This window comes from Armigeres subalbatus, unplaced genomic scaffold, assembly GCF_024139115.2.
Source record: "Armigeres subalbatus isolate Guangzhou_Male unplaced genomic scaffold, GZ_Asu_2 Contig377, whole genome shotgun sequence".
NCBI lineage: Eukaryota > Metazoa > Arthropoda > Insecta > Diptera > Culicidae > Armigeres > Armigeres subalbatus.
In genome coordinates, this window is record NW_026943127.1 from 51,593 (window position 1) to 69,231 (window position 17,639).

The 17,639-nt window shown below is 39.8% G+C and overlaps 1 protein-coding gene across 1 annotated transcript; it reads right to left on the bottom strand.

Moving 5' to 3' along the window:
• Positions 1-786: 786 nt before the first annotated feature.
• On the bottom strand, positions 787-15,822 carry LOC134204066 (neuropeptide-like protein 31). The gene is made up of 5 exons (XM_062678895.1): positions 15,594-15,822; positions 7,947-8,076; positions 5,203-5,277; positions 2,277-2,306; positions 787-944 (listed from the first exon to the last, which is right to left on the bottom strand). Exons 1-5 carry the CDS (start codon positions 15,603-15,605, stop codon positions 868-870), a joined length of 324 nt encoding a protein of 107 aa, XP_062534879.1. The 5' UTR covers positions 15,606-15,822; the 3' UTR covers positions 787-867.
• Positions 15,823-17,639: the final 1,817 nt, after the last annotated feature.

Genomic DNA, 17,639 nt, shown 5'->3' on the forward strand with positions numbered 1-17,639 from the left:
CGTGGGTTCATTAGTGGTGGTGGTAGCGAAATAGTGCTTGATGGTGAAAAATTTGAAGTGGTAGAAGAATTTGTGTATCTTGGAACATTAGTGACGTGCGATAATGATGTTACCCGCGAGGTGAAAAGGCGTATTGCAGCTGCAAATAGGGCTTATTACGGACTTCGTAACCAGCTTAAGTCCCGTAGTCTGCAAACGAAAACAAAACTCGCGCTGTATACTACTCTGATTCTTCCGGTGGCTTTATACGGCCACGAGACATGGACGTTAAAGGAGGCTGATCGGAGAGCTCTCGGAGTGTTTGAGCGTAAGGTGCTGCGGACAATACTCGGCGGTAAACAGGAGAACGGTATCTGGCGGCGTCGCATAAATCATGAATTGTACCAGGTGTATAAAGGGCTGGATATTATTGAACTTATACAACACGGCAGACTACGGTGGGCTGGTCACGTTGTTCGTATGCCGGAAGAACGTCAAGCGAAGATAATATTTAGTAGAGAACCCGGAAGAGGCCGCAGGCTTCGTGGAAGGCCGCGTACACGATGGCTTTTTGCAGTTGAAGAGGACCTGAGGGCGCTCAATGTCCAGGGCGACTGGAAGCGATTGGCCCAGGATCGAGTCCAGTGGAGAAGGATACTCCATTCGGCGTAGGTTCATCGAAGAGCTGTAGCCCATCAAGTATCAAGTAAGTACCCAATTCAATTTTCCTTGGATTCCTCGATCTCTTATCTCAATGATCCTTTCAATATCGAGATGTGGAGAGGCGACTGACTGTGGTAACACACATTGTTATTAGTATGAATAACATGATTTATTAACAAAAAACATATCACATTGTCACTTTTAAAGATAAAACTGGGAAATCCTTTAATACGGCCTATATCCGTACCCTCCATATCCACCGTATCCATTGTAGTATCCGCCTCCATATTTGCCTGGATATCCTGCAAAAAAATGGAAATAGAACAATTAATAATAAATTCTTGGCAGTTTTTCTAATAATAATGACATACTGACTGGTGGTATTCGTACCATGGTACAATAATCATGAAATGGGTATCACACTAATTATTTTCTTCATCAAAGATAGACTTGTAATTATTTTTTTGTCACCTTGTAGCATGGTATGAATAACACAGGTCTGTCCTTACTATAAGACTACGTGTTTGTACAGTTGATTTAAAGGTATAAGATTGCTAGTGTCGCTCCTATTCGCGTGACCAACATCTAGTTTACTTCGGCCTAGCAGCCAAAGTACTGGTGCTTGCTGCCTTACGCTTCGTACTACGTTTAAGTGTAGTTATGTTTGAAATGGGTAATCCTACTTAATGGATTTATCTGACAATACATGAGTTAACTCATTGAAAATAACATTTCTGCTAATATTACAGAATTAATTCGTATATGTTATATACTAGCTGACCAGTCGAACTTCATCTCGCCCAAAATGTTTAGTTAGCACAAACATTTATTTTATATTCACATTTTAAGTTTTAAAGTTTGCTCTGCAAGTCGATTTCATTTGGCTGATCAAACACCAAACTTTTTTTTTTCACATGCCGAATTAGGCTTAATTCGCTTGATTAGTTAAGTTATGAAGAAATTAGTGTTTCAATTGTAAGGGAACCCCCTCCCCCCTTCTATAGCAGGGAGGGGTCTCAAACAATCTTAAGACCCTTCCCCGGCCCCAAAAACCCTTGCATTGAAATTTTCCCGCTGATCGGTTCAGTAGTTTCCGAGTCTATATGGGTCAGATAGACAGAAATTCATTTTTATGTATATTAGATAGAAGAAGAAGATTTCTCTGCGCGCAGGATTCAAAGATTTACATTGTTGTCATTATTAGAAAATTAGGATTATTAGAGAATTCAAGTTCTTAATATATCATGAATTAAAATTTATATTCTGAATTAAACTTAACAAACACATTTATTTTAACAACATTGTCACAGTAGCTAGGAAGCCTCAACTGATTACTAAAATATCCTTCGACGGCATAAAAAACCCACATGCTATTGGAACATTCTAGCAATAAATCATTTCATGTTACAATTATATGGATTCTCCTTCATCGGGCATCATATGTTGTCTATAATTGTAGTCTATATATATTGAAAGCACCTTTTAGGATATGCACAATTTGATAGATGAAGCCTAACCAAAGTTTGCTATACAAATAATCTCCTTAACCAAATTTATGTACAATAATACCAAACCTATTAAAGCTATGATTTCATCTTATTACATTCCACTTTGATATCAATTATTAAACTTACCATAACCATAGCCGCCATATGGGCTGTAACCTGGAAAAAGAAGTTTTTGTAAAGTAATTAGATTAAGTAGATTCATTTTTCTAAATTTATAACTTTATACTAATATATTTTAAAAAAGCTTCTAACCGATCCTTAAACTTCCAGGGCAATGCTTGCGGTTGTTATTTTCTTATCAAGATTACCCATAGTTGACCCGGCAAACGTTTGTAGATTAAGCAGATGAGAATGCGCGTTCTGAACTATCCATGCAAAATTCTCATACCTACGAATCTTATTTTTATACGATTTTATCAATTTCAATCGCGATTTTTACATAAAAAATACTAAAGGTTAAACAAATCAGTACAATAGTCCGCAGCCATAATAAGGCAATCATAAGGGCTAGAAACGGTCACTAAATAGATGAAAATTTGACTTTTCTTGAAAAAAATAGTTGTCTTTAAAAGTTGGTAAACCATACAGTCAAGAACACACTGATTAAACTAGTTGCGATACTGTAGATATCGATTTCATTCAAACAAGCACCTACAATTTTTTTGTCCCACAAAACTTATCTGGTCACTTTACACTTATGGGTCCTGTACACTCCAAATGGTGCTAGATCCGACTTGAAAGATATCCATTAGAGTGATTCAAATTTTGACTTTTTTGCCCCGGATGCTCAAATGATTGCATTTGCCATTTTAATAATTTTCCTTGATTTTAAGCTAATTTGGATGTACCGTTTCCCAACGCTTCCCTTTAGCTCTAAACATATTGGAGTACATCGGCAACATAGGAAATTTTACTAGGAAACAGGGAAATACTGAATCGTGGGAAATTCAATTTAACACGTAAAAGAATAACATCAATATCAATAATGAGCATTTTTGTTTTCTGTATATTACTTTGCTTTCAAACGAAAAATCGCTTCTTCTTCTTCTTCTTATTGGCATTACATCCCCACACTGGGACAGAACCGCCTCGCAACTTAGTGTTCATTAAGCACTTCCACAGTTATTAACTGCGAGGTTTCTAAGCCAAGTTACCATTTTTGCATTCGTATATCATGAGGCTAACACGATGATACTTTTATGCCCAGGGAAGTCGAGACAATTTCCAATCCGAAAATTGCTTAGACCGGCACCGGGAATCGAACCCAGCCACCCTCAGCATGGTCTTGCTTTGTAGCCGCGCATCTTACCGCACGGCTAAGGAGGGCCCCTGAAAATCGCTTCGCAACAACAATTGCCTTTCAGCTTCGTTCAGATTTGTTGATTATATTTAAATAGTTCATGGGCCAACGGTGACGGAACGGTGTTTCACACAAGGGTCAGTTTTCACAACAATTTCCATACAAACTTTAAATGACGTGTGCACATTCAAATAACATTGCTACAAATTTTGGATTATTAAAATGGGAAATGCAATCTTTAAGCATCTGGGGCAACAAAGTCAAAATTTGAATCACTCTAATATCTATTCTGGGCGATGTTCAGGCCATGTCAGGCCATTTGGCCGTACTCCTTTGGCTGAACAAGTCGTTTGGCCGAATAGTTAAAAACTACCTCAGATTACAAGTAGTGAAGAGTGAGAAATGAGTAATGAGTAGTGAGAAATGTGAAATGAGAAGTGAAAGTGAGTAGAGAAAGGCGAGAATCGAGAAGTGATAAGTGAGATGTGGATTCTGGAGTTAGGAGCTAGAAATGAAAAGTGAGCGAAAAAGTGATAAGCGAAAAAAGAAAAATGAAAAGTGAGAAATGGGAAGTTAGGAGTGAGAACTGGGAAATGGGAACTGATCAGTAAGAACTGATAATTGAGAGCTGAGAACTAACAACTGAGAAATGAGAAATAAGAAGTTAGAACCGAGAAGCGGAAGATGAGAATTGCGAAGTAAGAATCGGGAACTTTCTTTTTATCTCTTTCCTCTTACTTCTTCTCTCTTCCGTCCTCATTTTTTCTTTCTTTTTCTTCCTTATTATTTTTTTCCTTTCCTTCTTTGATCTTTCTTTCTCTCCTCATTCTTTCTTCCTTCTTTCTACTTCCTTTTTCCTACTTCTTTCTTCCTTATTTTCTTACTATTTGTTACTTTCTTTCTTCTTCCATCTTTTTCATCCTTCTGCGTTCTTTTTTCTTCCATACTTCTTATTCCGTACTCATTCTTCCTACTTCTTTCTTCCTTACTCTTTCTTTTTATTCCTTTTTTGTCATTGTTCCTTCTACTTTCTTGCTTCTTCCTTCATCTTTCTTCCTCTTTCCTTCTTTCTTAATTTTCTGATTCTTCTTACTGCTTTCTTCGTCTTTTTTCTTCTAACATATTCCTTCTTTCTTCTTCCTTCCCTTCTAAATATTGACCCAACGAATATTTTCCCCAATATCCAACTCCGTGGTACTTATGAGGGTGTTATGCTGAGTCGGGGCATCACATTATGTAAGTACTACATCAACATTTCCTTCCCCTCCCAAGTTACGGTAAAGATTGCAAGATTGCCATGGCCAGGAGTAGTAATCCTCGTGCTTTTGTGATTTTTGTCCTAGGTTGAAATCAAGGGCCACACCCACCTTGATTTCTGATAGCAATTTGGACAGAGATTTCAAAAGAAAAACATGAGTATCACTATTGTCCAATCTACGAAGTACACCGTAACTATGCTATGCTATAAGAAAGGCAAAAAAACGGAGAAGAAGATTTAGCTCGTAGCTTAGATAATAATTCAAATCAAGATTTTTATCATGATTTTCCACGGCCTTCAAAGCCAAATACGCTAAAATTGTTTTTTTCAAGCTTTCTATCTAGTGCTGGTGGGACCATCGGCATTGTTTTTTTTTAATTAATGATATAGCCTATTCAGATTACGAGCATTTTAAAATCAAACTAAATTATCATATTTTTTTCCCTCCAGTGCACTAAAAACTTGCAAATCTATTAACTATTATCTTTCCTTACCTCCATATCCACCATAGTTTCCATATCCGCCATACCCACCGTATCCGCCATATCCGCCATTATAGCCACCATACCCTAAAACGAAAACAGAAATTTTGCAACAAAACATTCGATTATTGAATTATTATTGATTATTAGATCTACAAATATAAACATTTCTAAATATGCAATACTCATATTGTTTGGTCTCCGAGTAGAGCATGCGAGGGATTTGTAAGTGATTCGCATAATCGCATAATATATGCTTTTATTACTTACAGAGATTATAGCCATATCCTGGTTGGAGATTTCGTTTTTTCTATTAATTTGTTAATTTAATTTTGAATAATTATGCAAATTTGCCGGATTGTTGTGTAAAAGCTATCAGATGTCTTTTGTTATTTTTATCTGTTATTTGCTATACAGTAGGTTTGAATTATTGCATATGTTCATGGTTATCATTAACATTCACACCAAACCATCGATTTCATTCAAATAGTCCATTATCAATTCAGTGATCAATCGTTTTGAAATTAGACATACAAAAACGAAGAGATATTTATAGACTAACATTTGAAAAAGGATTTCTTATTTCCAGTGCTTTTTCTATGTATAAAGCTATTTTTATAGATAGTGAGCGAAGATAAATCCTCTGTCTTCAAACGATCTGTCATAAGTGTCTTCAAACGAGCATGACGTCACGATTTCAATGAAAATATTAAAGCCCCAAACGCAATACTAGCGGAACGGCGACGGAAACGGCAAATTTGATAGAAAGTATATGGGCCAACTGTCAAATCTTTCCGTTCAGCTGTATTGCATGGGTGGCTTAAGGGGTGCGATGTCATTTGCGCCTGGTACACGGTCAAAAAACAAACCCAACCATGCTTTCACTCATCTATAGATTCTTCTATCCATAGTTTAGATTTGATCACTTCGTCGAGCTAAGTAATAGAGGTAATCGAGGTAATAAATAAATAAATCACGGAAAAAAATTGTCGCTGCGTTCTTTTTGTTCTCGTTCTCAAACATGTTGAGTACACAACTGTCAAAACGTACTTTTTTATTCGTTGGCATTTAGCGCCATCTTCGCCAGCGAAAGATGTTTCGCCAGTGACTACAGCGACATTCTTCCTCTATGGTTTATTACCTCTATTAGCTAAGTCGATTGGTGTATATCTCCATATAGATCTCCGATCCTTGTTTCTGAACTTTGGCTGTGGGGTGTTCCTATACCTTTTACGTACCCTAAGTCTACGAGAAGACAAACATATTTCACTACACAATTATTGTGTGATCATTAAATTATATTTCCGTTTTTTACAACACTTATGGCCCTAGAGAGCCTCATAATGATGCCAAAGAAAATGGTCATTTTGAGTTTCAAAAATTGCATATCAACAAAATTTGATTTTTTTAGATTTTTTTTTCGCTTCACGTGACTGTTGTTCCCGAAAAAATACGCCGTGAACTCGTTAGTTCACGAATTTATGAACGCTTTTTTTTTGCGTGTTGGGTTCAGCAGCTGTCGAAATTCGATGGTTAATTTTACACTTATTTGCACTCTAATAAGCAGTAGGGGAAGGGGGGGCAATATGCCCTAGCTAAGCAAACACTGCTCTATTGTCTTATTTGTGATGCTATTCATGGGTGTTTTTACATTATGCATCAGTTGAACAAGATAGCTAGTTGATGCCATTCAAAAATTGTCAAAAATCTCAATCATATTGATAATATTCACATTTCAAAAAAGTGGTGATATTCTATTGCCGGAAAACTCATGAGGCAAAACGCCTTTTAGCTGGCAGCTCCTAGGGAACAAAGTACCAAGCGTCGGCGAAACAGCATTCTAGTATGGATAGCCCATGGAGACGCAAGTACTTTGTAGGTTATTGCCACTAGGGCGTTTTGCCTCGCCAAAATGTTAGATGTTTCTTCAAAATGTGAAAATTTTCGGGTTTTCCGACCTTCCCATGCACTATTTTGAAACTTTCTTCGCCTATCCTACATAATTTTAGATCTAGTTTTGTTACGGGCATCTTAATGACGGGAAATATGAGGGAAACCACAAAAGGCGTTTTGCATCGGGGGGGCGTTTTGGGGCCTCTTCCCCTACACTGTGCAAAAAAAATCTGCTCTTTGATTTTATTCCATCCAAACGATTTTATAATCTTAGCTAAGTAAGTGCAACTAATAGAAGGATATTTGAATTTTTTAAATGTCATGCCAAACTGTCAAAAAAATGCACGCTAGAGCCACAGAAGCGCGTGCGCTGAAAATACACTCCAGCGCTCCAGGAGCTTAATCGATTGTAAATAGGGTAAGGGAAGTATTTTGGACCACCAGTTCGACGGCTCATATTTTGGACCACTGAGTGAAAATTCCTCTTGATGGTCCAAAATATGAGCCCCCGTAAAAAATCCAAAATGGTCCAAAATCCATCCTTTACCCTACTAGGAGTAAAATCAAAGAGCAGATTTTTTTGCACAGAGTGTTGGACAACACTGCTAATAAGTATCGAACTCTATTAGAACAATTGTTATAGTGTTTCGGCTTTGAGTACTCTAAAAAAATTCAGGTATAATTATTACGTTTTGATTAGTGAGGACGTAACAGTAGGAAAAAGGAAAAATGAGCTGGAAACTTCAGTTTGCGAATTCTATTCATGTAGGGGAGCGTTATTAATGTGTTTCATTTTTATGCACTATCTCCGAAGGAAGTGTAAATATTGAGAGCGCATACTCCAACGATCTTTTATTACTTACCTCCACCTCCATATCCCCCGTATCCTCCGTATCCGCCATATCCACCATATCCGCCTCCCGCACCGCCTAGCAGGCCATATCCTAATGCGGAGGCCATCGAGATTACGGTTGCAAGTACCACAATTATTATCTACATGAATGAAACAAATAGAAAAAAGTCTTTATCTAGCTCAATTTGATAAATATGAAACTCATTGGCGTAACTACCTCCGATGCCCAGGGGGGGCTATAGCCCCTTTATATTTTTTCTCGAAATTGACCCTCTTTTTGAAAATTCTCGAACATTTTAACATCTCATCAAGTTATCAGCGGTAATGTGACAAATGCCAACCACCTTAGGCAATTGCGGATCCATCACACTCATTCATATTATTCTCATTTCTCAAGTGTGAGCAACAACTCACAGTCTATGTTCAATTGCGCTCGACTAGCGTCAGGCAGTGGATATATTTGCATACTTCATAAATATTCTATCTATCTCAAATGAAAAAAAAAATAGTGCAACTTTCCATGGATTCCGCCAGAATCTTCCAAGAATTCTGATGAGAATCCTTTAGTGATCCTCACTGGAATGTTACAGGGACTCCAACGGGAATCTCTAGATATTTCGACGAGAATACCGATGAGAGCCTCCAGGGATCATGAAGGGAATCCACCAGAGATTTCGGAAGGAATGTTTCAGGAATTCCAACGGAAAAATTTCAAGGATTCCGACGAGAATGTACCTTCACCCTCCAGGAATTTGGCGGGAATATTTCAGTAATTTGAAGGGGAATATTCCAGGGATTTCGTCGAAAACCCTCCAGGAATTCCAATATGATGGTTCCAGGTATTTCATGAGCAATGTTCCAGGGATGAAGACGCATATCGTCAAAGGATTCCGAAGCAATCCGTCGAAGGACTTCGAAGCAAATCGTCGAGCGACTCCAAATTAATCCTTCAGTTATTTCGAAAAGAATCCTCCAAGGATGTTGAAGCAAATCGTTGAAGGATTCCGATGCATATCATCAAAGGATTTCGAAGCAAATCGTCGAATAGTTCCAAAAAAATTTCGTTAAGGGACTCTGAACAAAATCTATGAGAAATTCTGAAGCAAACCGTCGATGTATTCCGAAACGAAACGTCGAATGATTCTGAAGCAATCCTTCGCGGGATTCCGAAGCTAATCGTCAGCCGGATTCCTTATCGTCTAGAGATCCCAACGCAGCTCATTTGCAAAACGTCGAGAGACTCCGAATTAAATCTTCAAAGGATTACGAAGCAAATCGCCGAAGGATTCTGATTTGTCAAGGAATTCCTAAACCAATCTTAAAACGAATCTGGAGATATTCCGGAGCAAATCAACGAGAGATTCTAAAGCAAATCCTCTATGGATTTTAAAGGGTATTTTTCACAGATTCCCAAGGGTATTGCTGATAGGTTGCTGATGGGAATCTTTCTCAGAATTCAGAAACAAGCTTATTTTTCTTCCACTCATTTCATTAAGTATGATAGAGTGAATATGAGAGTTAACTCTTTAGTCTTCAAACTTTTTCGGTAATTCATTATGCTGTATGTTGTAAACTGATATCACTGCTAACTAACTTATCAAATCCTAGGGGGGCTAATTTTTTTCTAGGGAGGGCTAAGACCCCCACCCCTAGCCCCCCCTTATTTACGCCAATGGGAAAACTTTTGAATTTTTGAATAAATAACCTATTTTAAGATTTTTAAAAATATTTCTATGTTTCTTATTCAGAGTCGAAAACAATGGGAATTCCTTATAAAACCGATCTCTCAGATTTCAACTATATTTATTAGAGTCATTCTTCACATTTTAATAAGAGCCTTGAATTGTTCTTAATTCAGCCATTAACGCACAGAGATCCAAACTGGACGCCCGACCAAAATCGAAATAAACTATGTATCACCGAGGCTTCATAGCTACATATCAGGTGGTGAATGAAATTGCGAAAGACATACAACGCCACAATGAAGAAAAAAATTGTCCATAACGCGAATAAATTCAATATCTCGGTTCGGTGTGGGCGGTTTGCGCTGAATTCGTAAAACTTTCTGGGGAATAATGCAAAGGTGGTTAAGTTCACTGCACGTAGCTGCAAGACTGCGTTTTACCCTAATGCACCTTATTTGTTATGTTTTTCGGAAAACCTTGGCCTTCTGGGCAAAACTTAGAATATAATAGAATGTGGGGCAAAATGAGCAATATGTTAGCTTCTTTAGTCAAAACCTTCCAAATATCATGTATCAAAAATTTAAATTTTTCTTTCCGTTCCATCCATTATTTATGTAAGAGAAGCGAAAGACTAACAGAGAGAAATTTTCCGCTAATTAAAAAAAGAGTTCTAGATCTAAAATGACAGAAAAGTGATTGATAATGCCTAAGGGCCCTCCTTAGCCGTGCGGTAAGACGCGCGGCTACAAAGCAAGAGCATGCTGAGGGTAGCTGGTTTCGATTCCCGGTGCCGGTCTAGGCAATTTTCGGATTGGAAATTGTCTCGACTTCCCTGGGCTTAAAAGTATCCATCGTGCTAGCCTCATGATATACGAATGCAAAAATGGTAACCTGGCTTAGAAACCTCGCAGTTAACACGTACGTCCCCAACCCCCATTTTACGACAAAACTCAAAATTCAAAACCATGCAGCTCAGCCAATTTCTAACGGATTTTCAAGCAATCTTCTGGAATCGATCACAAAATTCCTATAGTTTTAGGAACCGAGGTCAATTTTTGTGCAATGGCCATGGTTCCGGAGATATTCCGGGGAGTACTGGGGTTACCTCCCTCCCGGAAAAAATGGTCACTGGCAGATCGGCTTCGAAATCCATCGTGCGACATGTCAAACTTCATGATTTTGCAAAACAAGTACAATGGAGTAAATTTCGGCGATTTTCGATCGAATTGGCCACCCTCCGGGTACTTCCAGGGCCTGGTTCCCTTGGGGAAGTGGGCAATATTCGTCCAATCTTGGAACCCATCTTGCGACATGTCAAACTTCGTGATTTTGCAAAACAAGTACACTGGAGTACATTTCGGAGATTTTCGATCGAATTAGCTACCCTCCGGGTGCTTCCAGGGCCTGGTTCCCTTGGGGAAGTGGCCAATTTTCGTTCAATCTTGGAATCCATCTTGCGACATGTCAAACTTCATGATTTTGCAAAACAAGTACACTGGAGTACACTTCGGCGACTTTCGATCGAATTGGCCACCCTCCGGGTGCTTCCAGGGCCTGGTTCCCTTGGGGAAGTGGCCAATATCCGTTCAATCTTGGAGCTGATCTTGCGACATGTCAAACTTCATGATTTTGCAAAACAAGTACACTGGAGTAAATTTCGGCGATTTTCGATCGAATTGGCCACCCTCCGGGTACTTCCAGGGCCTGATTCCCTTGAGGAAGTGGCCAATATCCGTTCAATCTTGAAACCCATCTTGCGGCATATCAAACTTCATGATTTTGCAAAACAAGCACACTGGAGTACATTTCGGCGATTTTCGATCGAATTGGCCACCCTCCGGGTACTTCCAGGGCCTGGTTCCCTTGCGGATGTGGCCAATATCCGTTCAATCTTGGAACTGATCTTGCGACATGTCATACTTCATGATTTTGCAAAACAAGTACAATGAAGTAAATTTCGGCGATTTTCGATCGAATTGGCCACCCTCCGGGTACTTCCAGGGCCTGGTTCCCTTGAGGAAGTGGCCAATTTTCGTTCAATCTTGGAATCCATTCTGCGACATGTCAAACTTCATGATTTTGCAAAACAAGTACACTGGAGTACATTTCGGCGATTTTCGATCGAATTAGCTACCCTCCGGGTGCTTCCAGGGCCTGGTTCCCTTGGGGAAGTGGCCAATTTTCGTTCAATCTTGGAATCCATCTTGCGACATGTCAAACTTCATGATTTTGCAAAACAAGTACACTGGAGTACATTTCGGCGATTTTCGATTGAATTGGCCACTCTTTGGGTAGTTCCAGGGCCTGGTTCTCTTGGGGAAGTGGCCAATATTTGTCCAAGCTTGGAACCCATCTTGCGACATGTCAAACTTCATGATTTTGCAAAACAAGTAAACTGGAATCCATTTCGGTAGTTTTCGATCGGATTGGCCACCTTCCGGGTACTTCCATCCGCTGATTGATATTTTACCGGAGTTGGCCTGATAGATCATTTGCAGCCAGTGGCGGCGGCGTGGTTCGGCGTGAACCAGTTTCAAGCGCCAAAATTTCTTCAGAAGTATCTCCAGGAATTCTTCCAGAAGTTCCTCTACGAGTTTTTTTCAAAAGATCGTCAAGAAATTCCTTTGGACATTCCTCCAGATATTTCTCCATAAGTGCCTCTGGGAAATTCTTCCAGATACTCCTCCCGGATTTCGTCTGGAAGTTCCTTTAGGAAGCTTTTCCAAGAATTCCTCCAGGAATTCCTCTGTAAGTTCCTCCAGGAATTCCTCCGTAAGTTCCTCCAGGAATTCCTCCGGAAGTTCCTCCAGGAATTCCTCCGGAAGTTCCTCCAGGAATTCCTCCGGAAGTTCCTCCAGGAATTCCTCCGGAAGTTCCTCCAGGAATTCCTCCGGAAGTTCCTCCAGGAATTCCTCCGGAAGTTCCTCCAGGAATTCCTCCGGAAGTTCCTCCAGGAATTCCTCTGGAAATTCCTCCAGGAATTCCTCCGGAAGTTCCTCCAGGAATTCCTCCGGAAGTTTCTCCAGGAATTCCTCCGAAAGTTACTCCAGGAATTCCTCCGGAAGTTCCTCCAGGATTCCTCCGGAAGTTCCTCCAGGATTCCTCCGGAAGTTCCTCCAGGAATTCCTCCGGAAGTTCCTCCAGGAATTCCTCCGGAAGTTCCTCCAGGAATTCCTCCGGAAGTTCCTCCAGGAATTCCTCCGGAAGTTCCTCCAGGAATTCCTCCGGAAGTTCCTCCAGGAATTCATCCGGAAGTTCCTCCAGGAATTCCTCCGAAGTTCCTCCAGGAATTCCTCCGGAAGTTCCTCCAGGAATTCCTCCGGAAGTTCCTCAGGAATTCCTCCGGAAGTTCCTCCAGGAATTCCTCCGGAAGTTCCTCCAGGAACTCCTCCGGAAGTTCCTCCAGGAATTCCTCCGGAAGTTCCTCCAGGAATTCCTCCGGAAGTTCTTCCAGGAATTCCTCCGAGAATTCCTCCGGAAGTTCCTCCAGGAATTCCTCCGGAAGTGGAGAAACTTCCGAAGGAATTCCTGGAGAAACTACCGGAGGAATTCTCGGAGGAACCTCCGGAAGAACTCCTGGAGGAACTTCCAGATGAATTCTAGAAGAGCTTCCGGAGGAATTCCTAAAGGAACTTCCAGACGAAATCCAAGAGGAGTTTCTGAGGCACTTACGGAGGAATGTTCAAAAGAATTTCTTGACGATCTTTTTTAAAAAAAAACTAGTGGAGGAACTTCTGGAAGAATTCCTTGATGAATTTCTGAAGAAATTTTGGCGCTTGAACTGGTTTACGCCGATCCACTCCACCGCTGATCACTAACGGCGTGACGCCGCCGCCGCTGCCTGAAAATGATCTATCACGCCACCGCCGGTAAAATATCAATCAGCGCACAGGTCTACCTGGAAGTACCCGGAAGGTGGCCAATTGTATCGAAAATCACCGAAATGGACTTCAGTATACTTGATTTGCAAAATCATGAAGTTTGACATACCGCAAGATGGGTTTCAAGATTGAACGGATATTGGCCACTTCCCCTAGGGAACCAGGCCTTGGAAGCACCCGGAGGGTGGCCAGTTCGATCGAATGTCGCCGAAATGTACTCCAGTGTACTTGTTTTGCAAAATCATGAAGTTTGATATGTCGCAAAATGGGTTCCAAGATTGACGGATATTGGCCACTTCCCCAAGGGAACCAGGCCCTGAAGCACCCGGAAGGTGGCCAATTCGATCGAAAGTCGTTGAAATGTACTCCAGTGTACTTGTTTTGCATAATCATGAAGTTTGACATGTCGCACGATGGATTTCGAAGTCGATCTGCCAGTGACCATTTTTTCCGGGAGGGAGGTAACCCCAGTACTCCCCGGAATATCTCCGGAACCATGGCCATAGCAAAAAAATTGACCTCGGTTCCTAAAACTATAGGAATTTTGTGTTCGATTCCAGAAGATTGCTTGAAAATCCGTTAGAAATTGGCTGAGCAGCGTGGTTTTGAATTTTGAGTTTTGTCGTAAAATGGGGGTTGGGGACGTACGTGTTAATAACTGTGGAAGTGCTTAATGAAAACTAAGCTGCGAGGCGGCTCTGTCCCAGTGTGGGATGTAATGCCAATAAGAAGAATAAGAAGATGAAATCATGGGCAGCATATTGAGGTAACAACTTCAAATCCAAATATCCTAAAAAATTGATGGAATCTATCTAGAGGATCTATACTAAAAAACACGTTAGAACAAAACTACTTTAGTTTTCGATAAAACAGGGAGTGATCGAGTCTCCACGGGGATCAAGTTTCCCCACCTTCCCCTAAACATCGCGTGACATCTTTAATTGAAAATGAGAATTTCCAGTACTGACTGCAAGTCTCTTTAATAAAGACAATAATAATAAAAATGTTTGGCCTTTTCAGATACATCAATATCTGCCTGTGTTTGCAACTACAGATGTTGTGGTGATGATACATTTCATCGTGTTGTTACAATAATTTCTACCTATTGTAATTTCATTGCGATTTTTCATGAAAAATCAAATGGTGTAAACTAGCGAATTGTGAATCTTTTCCTTTTATCTTTGTAGTCCGAACCGAGAATCATTCGATAATTTTGGAATGGCAATTCTATATATTCATCAGGGACTAGACTAACTAGGCACGCTAATATCAAAAAACAAATGCATAATATGATCCATATCTGAAATAAGTATTGCTTCAGTTAATGCCACTGTTCCAGTAGTGATAATATAAGCTCAAACGCACCTTATAGATGTACATTACATTCATATATTTGCTTCAATTCAGATTTGTTAAATTTACTTCACCCACTAAAGAACTTCTTAACACTTTCGTATTAGTATTATTGTATTTTATACAACTTTTGAAAAATCTCGCTTGTTGTTCACTGCTAGTTGAACATTCCTAAGTAACAAATAAGCACTACAATACGCCAAATCGGCCATACAGTGCTACTTTAATGCTTATAACTTTTTGAAAAGTCATATATTGACCTTATATGGCGATTTTGCGAATTGTAGTGCTTATTGGTTACTTGTGTTTGTTGACGACTCAGTGCACTGGTAAAGTAAAGAACTGTGCTTTGTTACCAAAATGCACGGTAATAAAGATTAAAAAAATACAATGATTGAATGTAATTTCATAAAACACTCAATAATGCACTTTGTACTTGCTTACACGGGCCTTCCTTTGCTTTCTAGGGCCTTTTTATGGTAGTACGTTTTTGATTGAGTTTCGAGGTAATATTTTTCACTAAATACTTGAAACATCAAAATTTTGTCGACCACGCACTGCATTCAGTATTAAAATAGCACCAATAAACCATCAATATCAGCTGAATCCAATGTATATCTTCTTCGTACACTAACAATTTTCACAACAATTATCTTCTAATGTCTTAATTCAAAACAACACTCAATTTACTTTTAGGGTTTTGGAAAACAAAACTGTTGGCAAATTAGTAGCACTTACGCAAGCACGCATTGTTTGGATATTTTCGTCACAGTTCGATTACAATCAACTCAATCTCTAGTTGTTACAAATGACCCTCTTCAAGTAAAGTCTACGCCAGACTGAGTCTGGTGCTGTTCCGAAGCTTGTTTTATACAACTACAATCCACATAGTGTGAGGTGTTAATACTTATTATGCGATGAAAGAAGAATCGTTTCTGAACCCACAGAAACAAACCGCAGATTCTCTACCGACCGGAGATGCAGTGTATGAATGGAATAAAGTTTCGTTGACCGTTGTCGCACTCTTTGACTTTGGTCTAGTTCTTTGTATGAGCTTTTTACGCACGCAGAACGTGGTTGAGTAAGCACGTGGGCGAAGAAAAGGTGCTACTCTTGTACACAGTTTCAATCTGTTCATTGCCGAATGCCGATGTCACGCCGCAACACGGGTGCTTTTGTCTGGCTGTGCAGGTTATGGGAATATCTTTTATGCCGGGTCAGTCACCGGAAAGGCCACAGAATGGTCTTGAAAAGAGTTGTGTTAGTCAATAGTAGGAAGATGCTGACTGAGCGTCTTCCGGAATATCATGAATGGAACGGTGGCAAGTGACTCTGTGACTACAGTTTTGCATATTTTTGATGCGATACTCTATTAGGTGAATGAATTCAAATGTCTGATCAATAACTGATGTCCTTGTAATAGTTTACTGTTGAGTTGTAGTAGAACTTCTAGATTTGGGTTTTTTTCGCAAAACCCGTTTTCATTGAATTCTTTACTTGAAAAATATTATCCGCGAGAATAGAGAGACACAAAATAGTTACACAGTAGGTAAACTGTGCTCCCGAAACTGACAGCCAAAAAATGGGTTTATATTTTTTTGCTTTTCTCGTACCAACATAGTAAATTCCGGAGTTCATTTCAAAAAGCCGACGATCCAGAGTATGGATCATTGCCTACAATTTTCGAACACCACGATGTACTCGTTTTGCATAGGGATGACCCATTCCTAACGTATCGCAAAAATTGTAAATGTCACACTTCTTTTGAAGCATCTGAAACACTTCTCGCAACTCCCTCTCTTCTATCCAAGCGTTACATAATTAATATGAATTCCCTCACGCAGTGAAGAAATCAGAAATTTTTGTGAATATTTTCACAACAAAATATTTATTTATGCTGTTTTTATTTCTCGGAATTAGAAATGCACAAACAAAGATTTTCATACAAATTATTCTCATTTCCTTTCCTTGTTGACACCACATTCCCTCTGAGGCGATACCACGTTCTATCTTAGTTTTCCACCTCTATTACCTGAGTGATTTTTAAGCCAAATTATCATTGTTGTATTTGTAGGTTAAACATGTTGCCAACACCATTGTTCTTAGTTAATTTAAATCATCTAAATTGTAATGTATTTGTGGCAAATAGGGGAAGGAAATAGCTAACGTAAATTTACAGATATTCATATAATTCATTTTGTTTGAAGCTTGGTTTTTGGAATTCAAATTGGGAGTTACAGTTTAGATGATTTAAATTAACTAAGAACATCCCGGGCCGCTTTGAACCAATGGGGTTCAACTATCCTTGTTGATGCGATTCGCTGTCCTCGAAGGCCTGATCGTTCCGAATAATAACACCTTGCTCGTTCTCGATTGCCAACGGACAGATTTTCGTTACAGCTCGCTTATAGAGACCACGACATGTTCGTACCAAGACAACACGTACTAACCCGTCTGGCCCAATGAATGGCTCCGCAACTCGTCCCAGGGGCCAAGTAAACGGAGGATAGTTATCCTGCTTGAGAGGCACGATCATTCCTGGTTCGATGTTTTTAGTTGCTTTCCTCCACTTTGAACGCTGAAGGCTCAAGTAGTCTCTGGACCAACATTTCCAAAAATTTTGAACGGCTCGACGCATTACCTGGAGACGGGAGAGTCTGGATACAGTGACATTCGATACATCAGGCACCGATATCGAAAACATTGGTTCTCCGATAATAAAATATTCAGGCGTTAACACAGAGGGGTCGTCCGGATGATCCGTAAGGGGTGTGAGAGGCCGGG

Excerpts from the sequence above, each read along its gene's own strand:
- LOC134204066 (XM_062678895.1), bottom strand. Across the intron at positions 5,278-7,946 it reads CGGGGGATATGGAGGTGGAG|GGTATGGTGGCTATAATGGC; the intron begins GTAAGTAATAAA and ends TTTTCGTTTTAG. Across the intron at positions 945-2,276 it reads ATATGGCGGCTATGGTTATG|GATATCCAGGCAAATATGGA; the intron begins GTAAGTTTAATA and ends ATTTTTTTGCAG.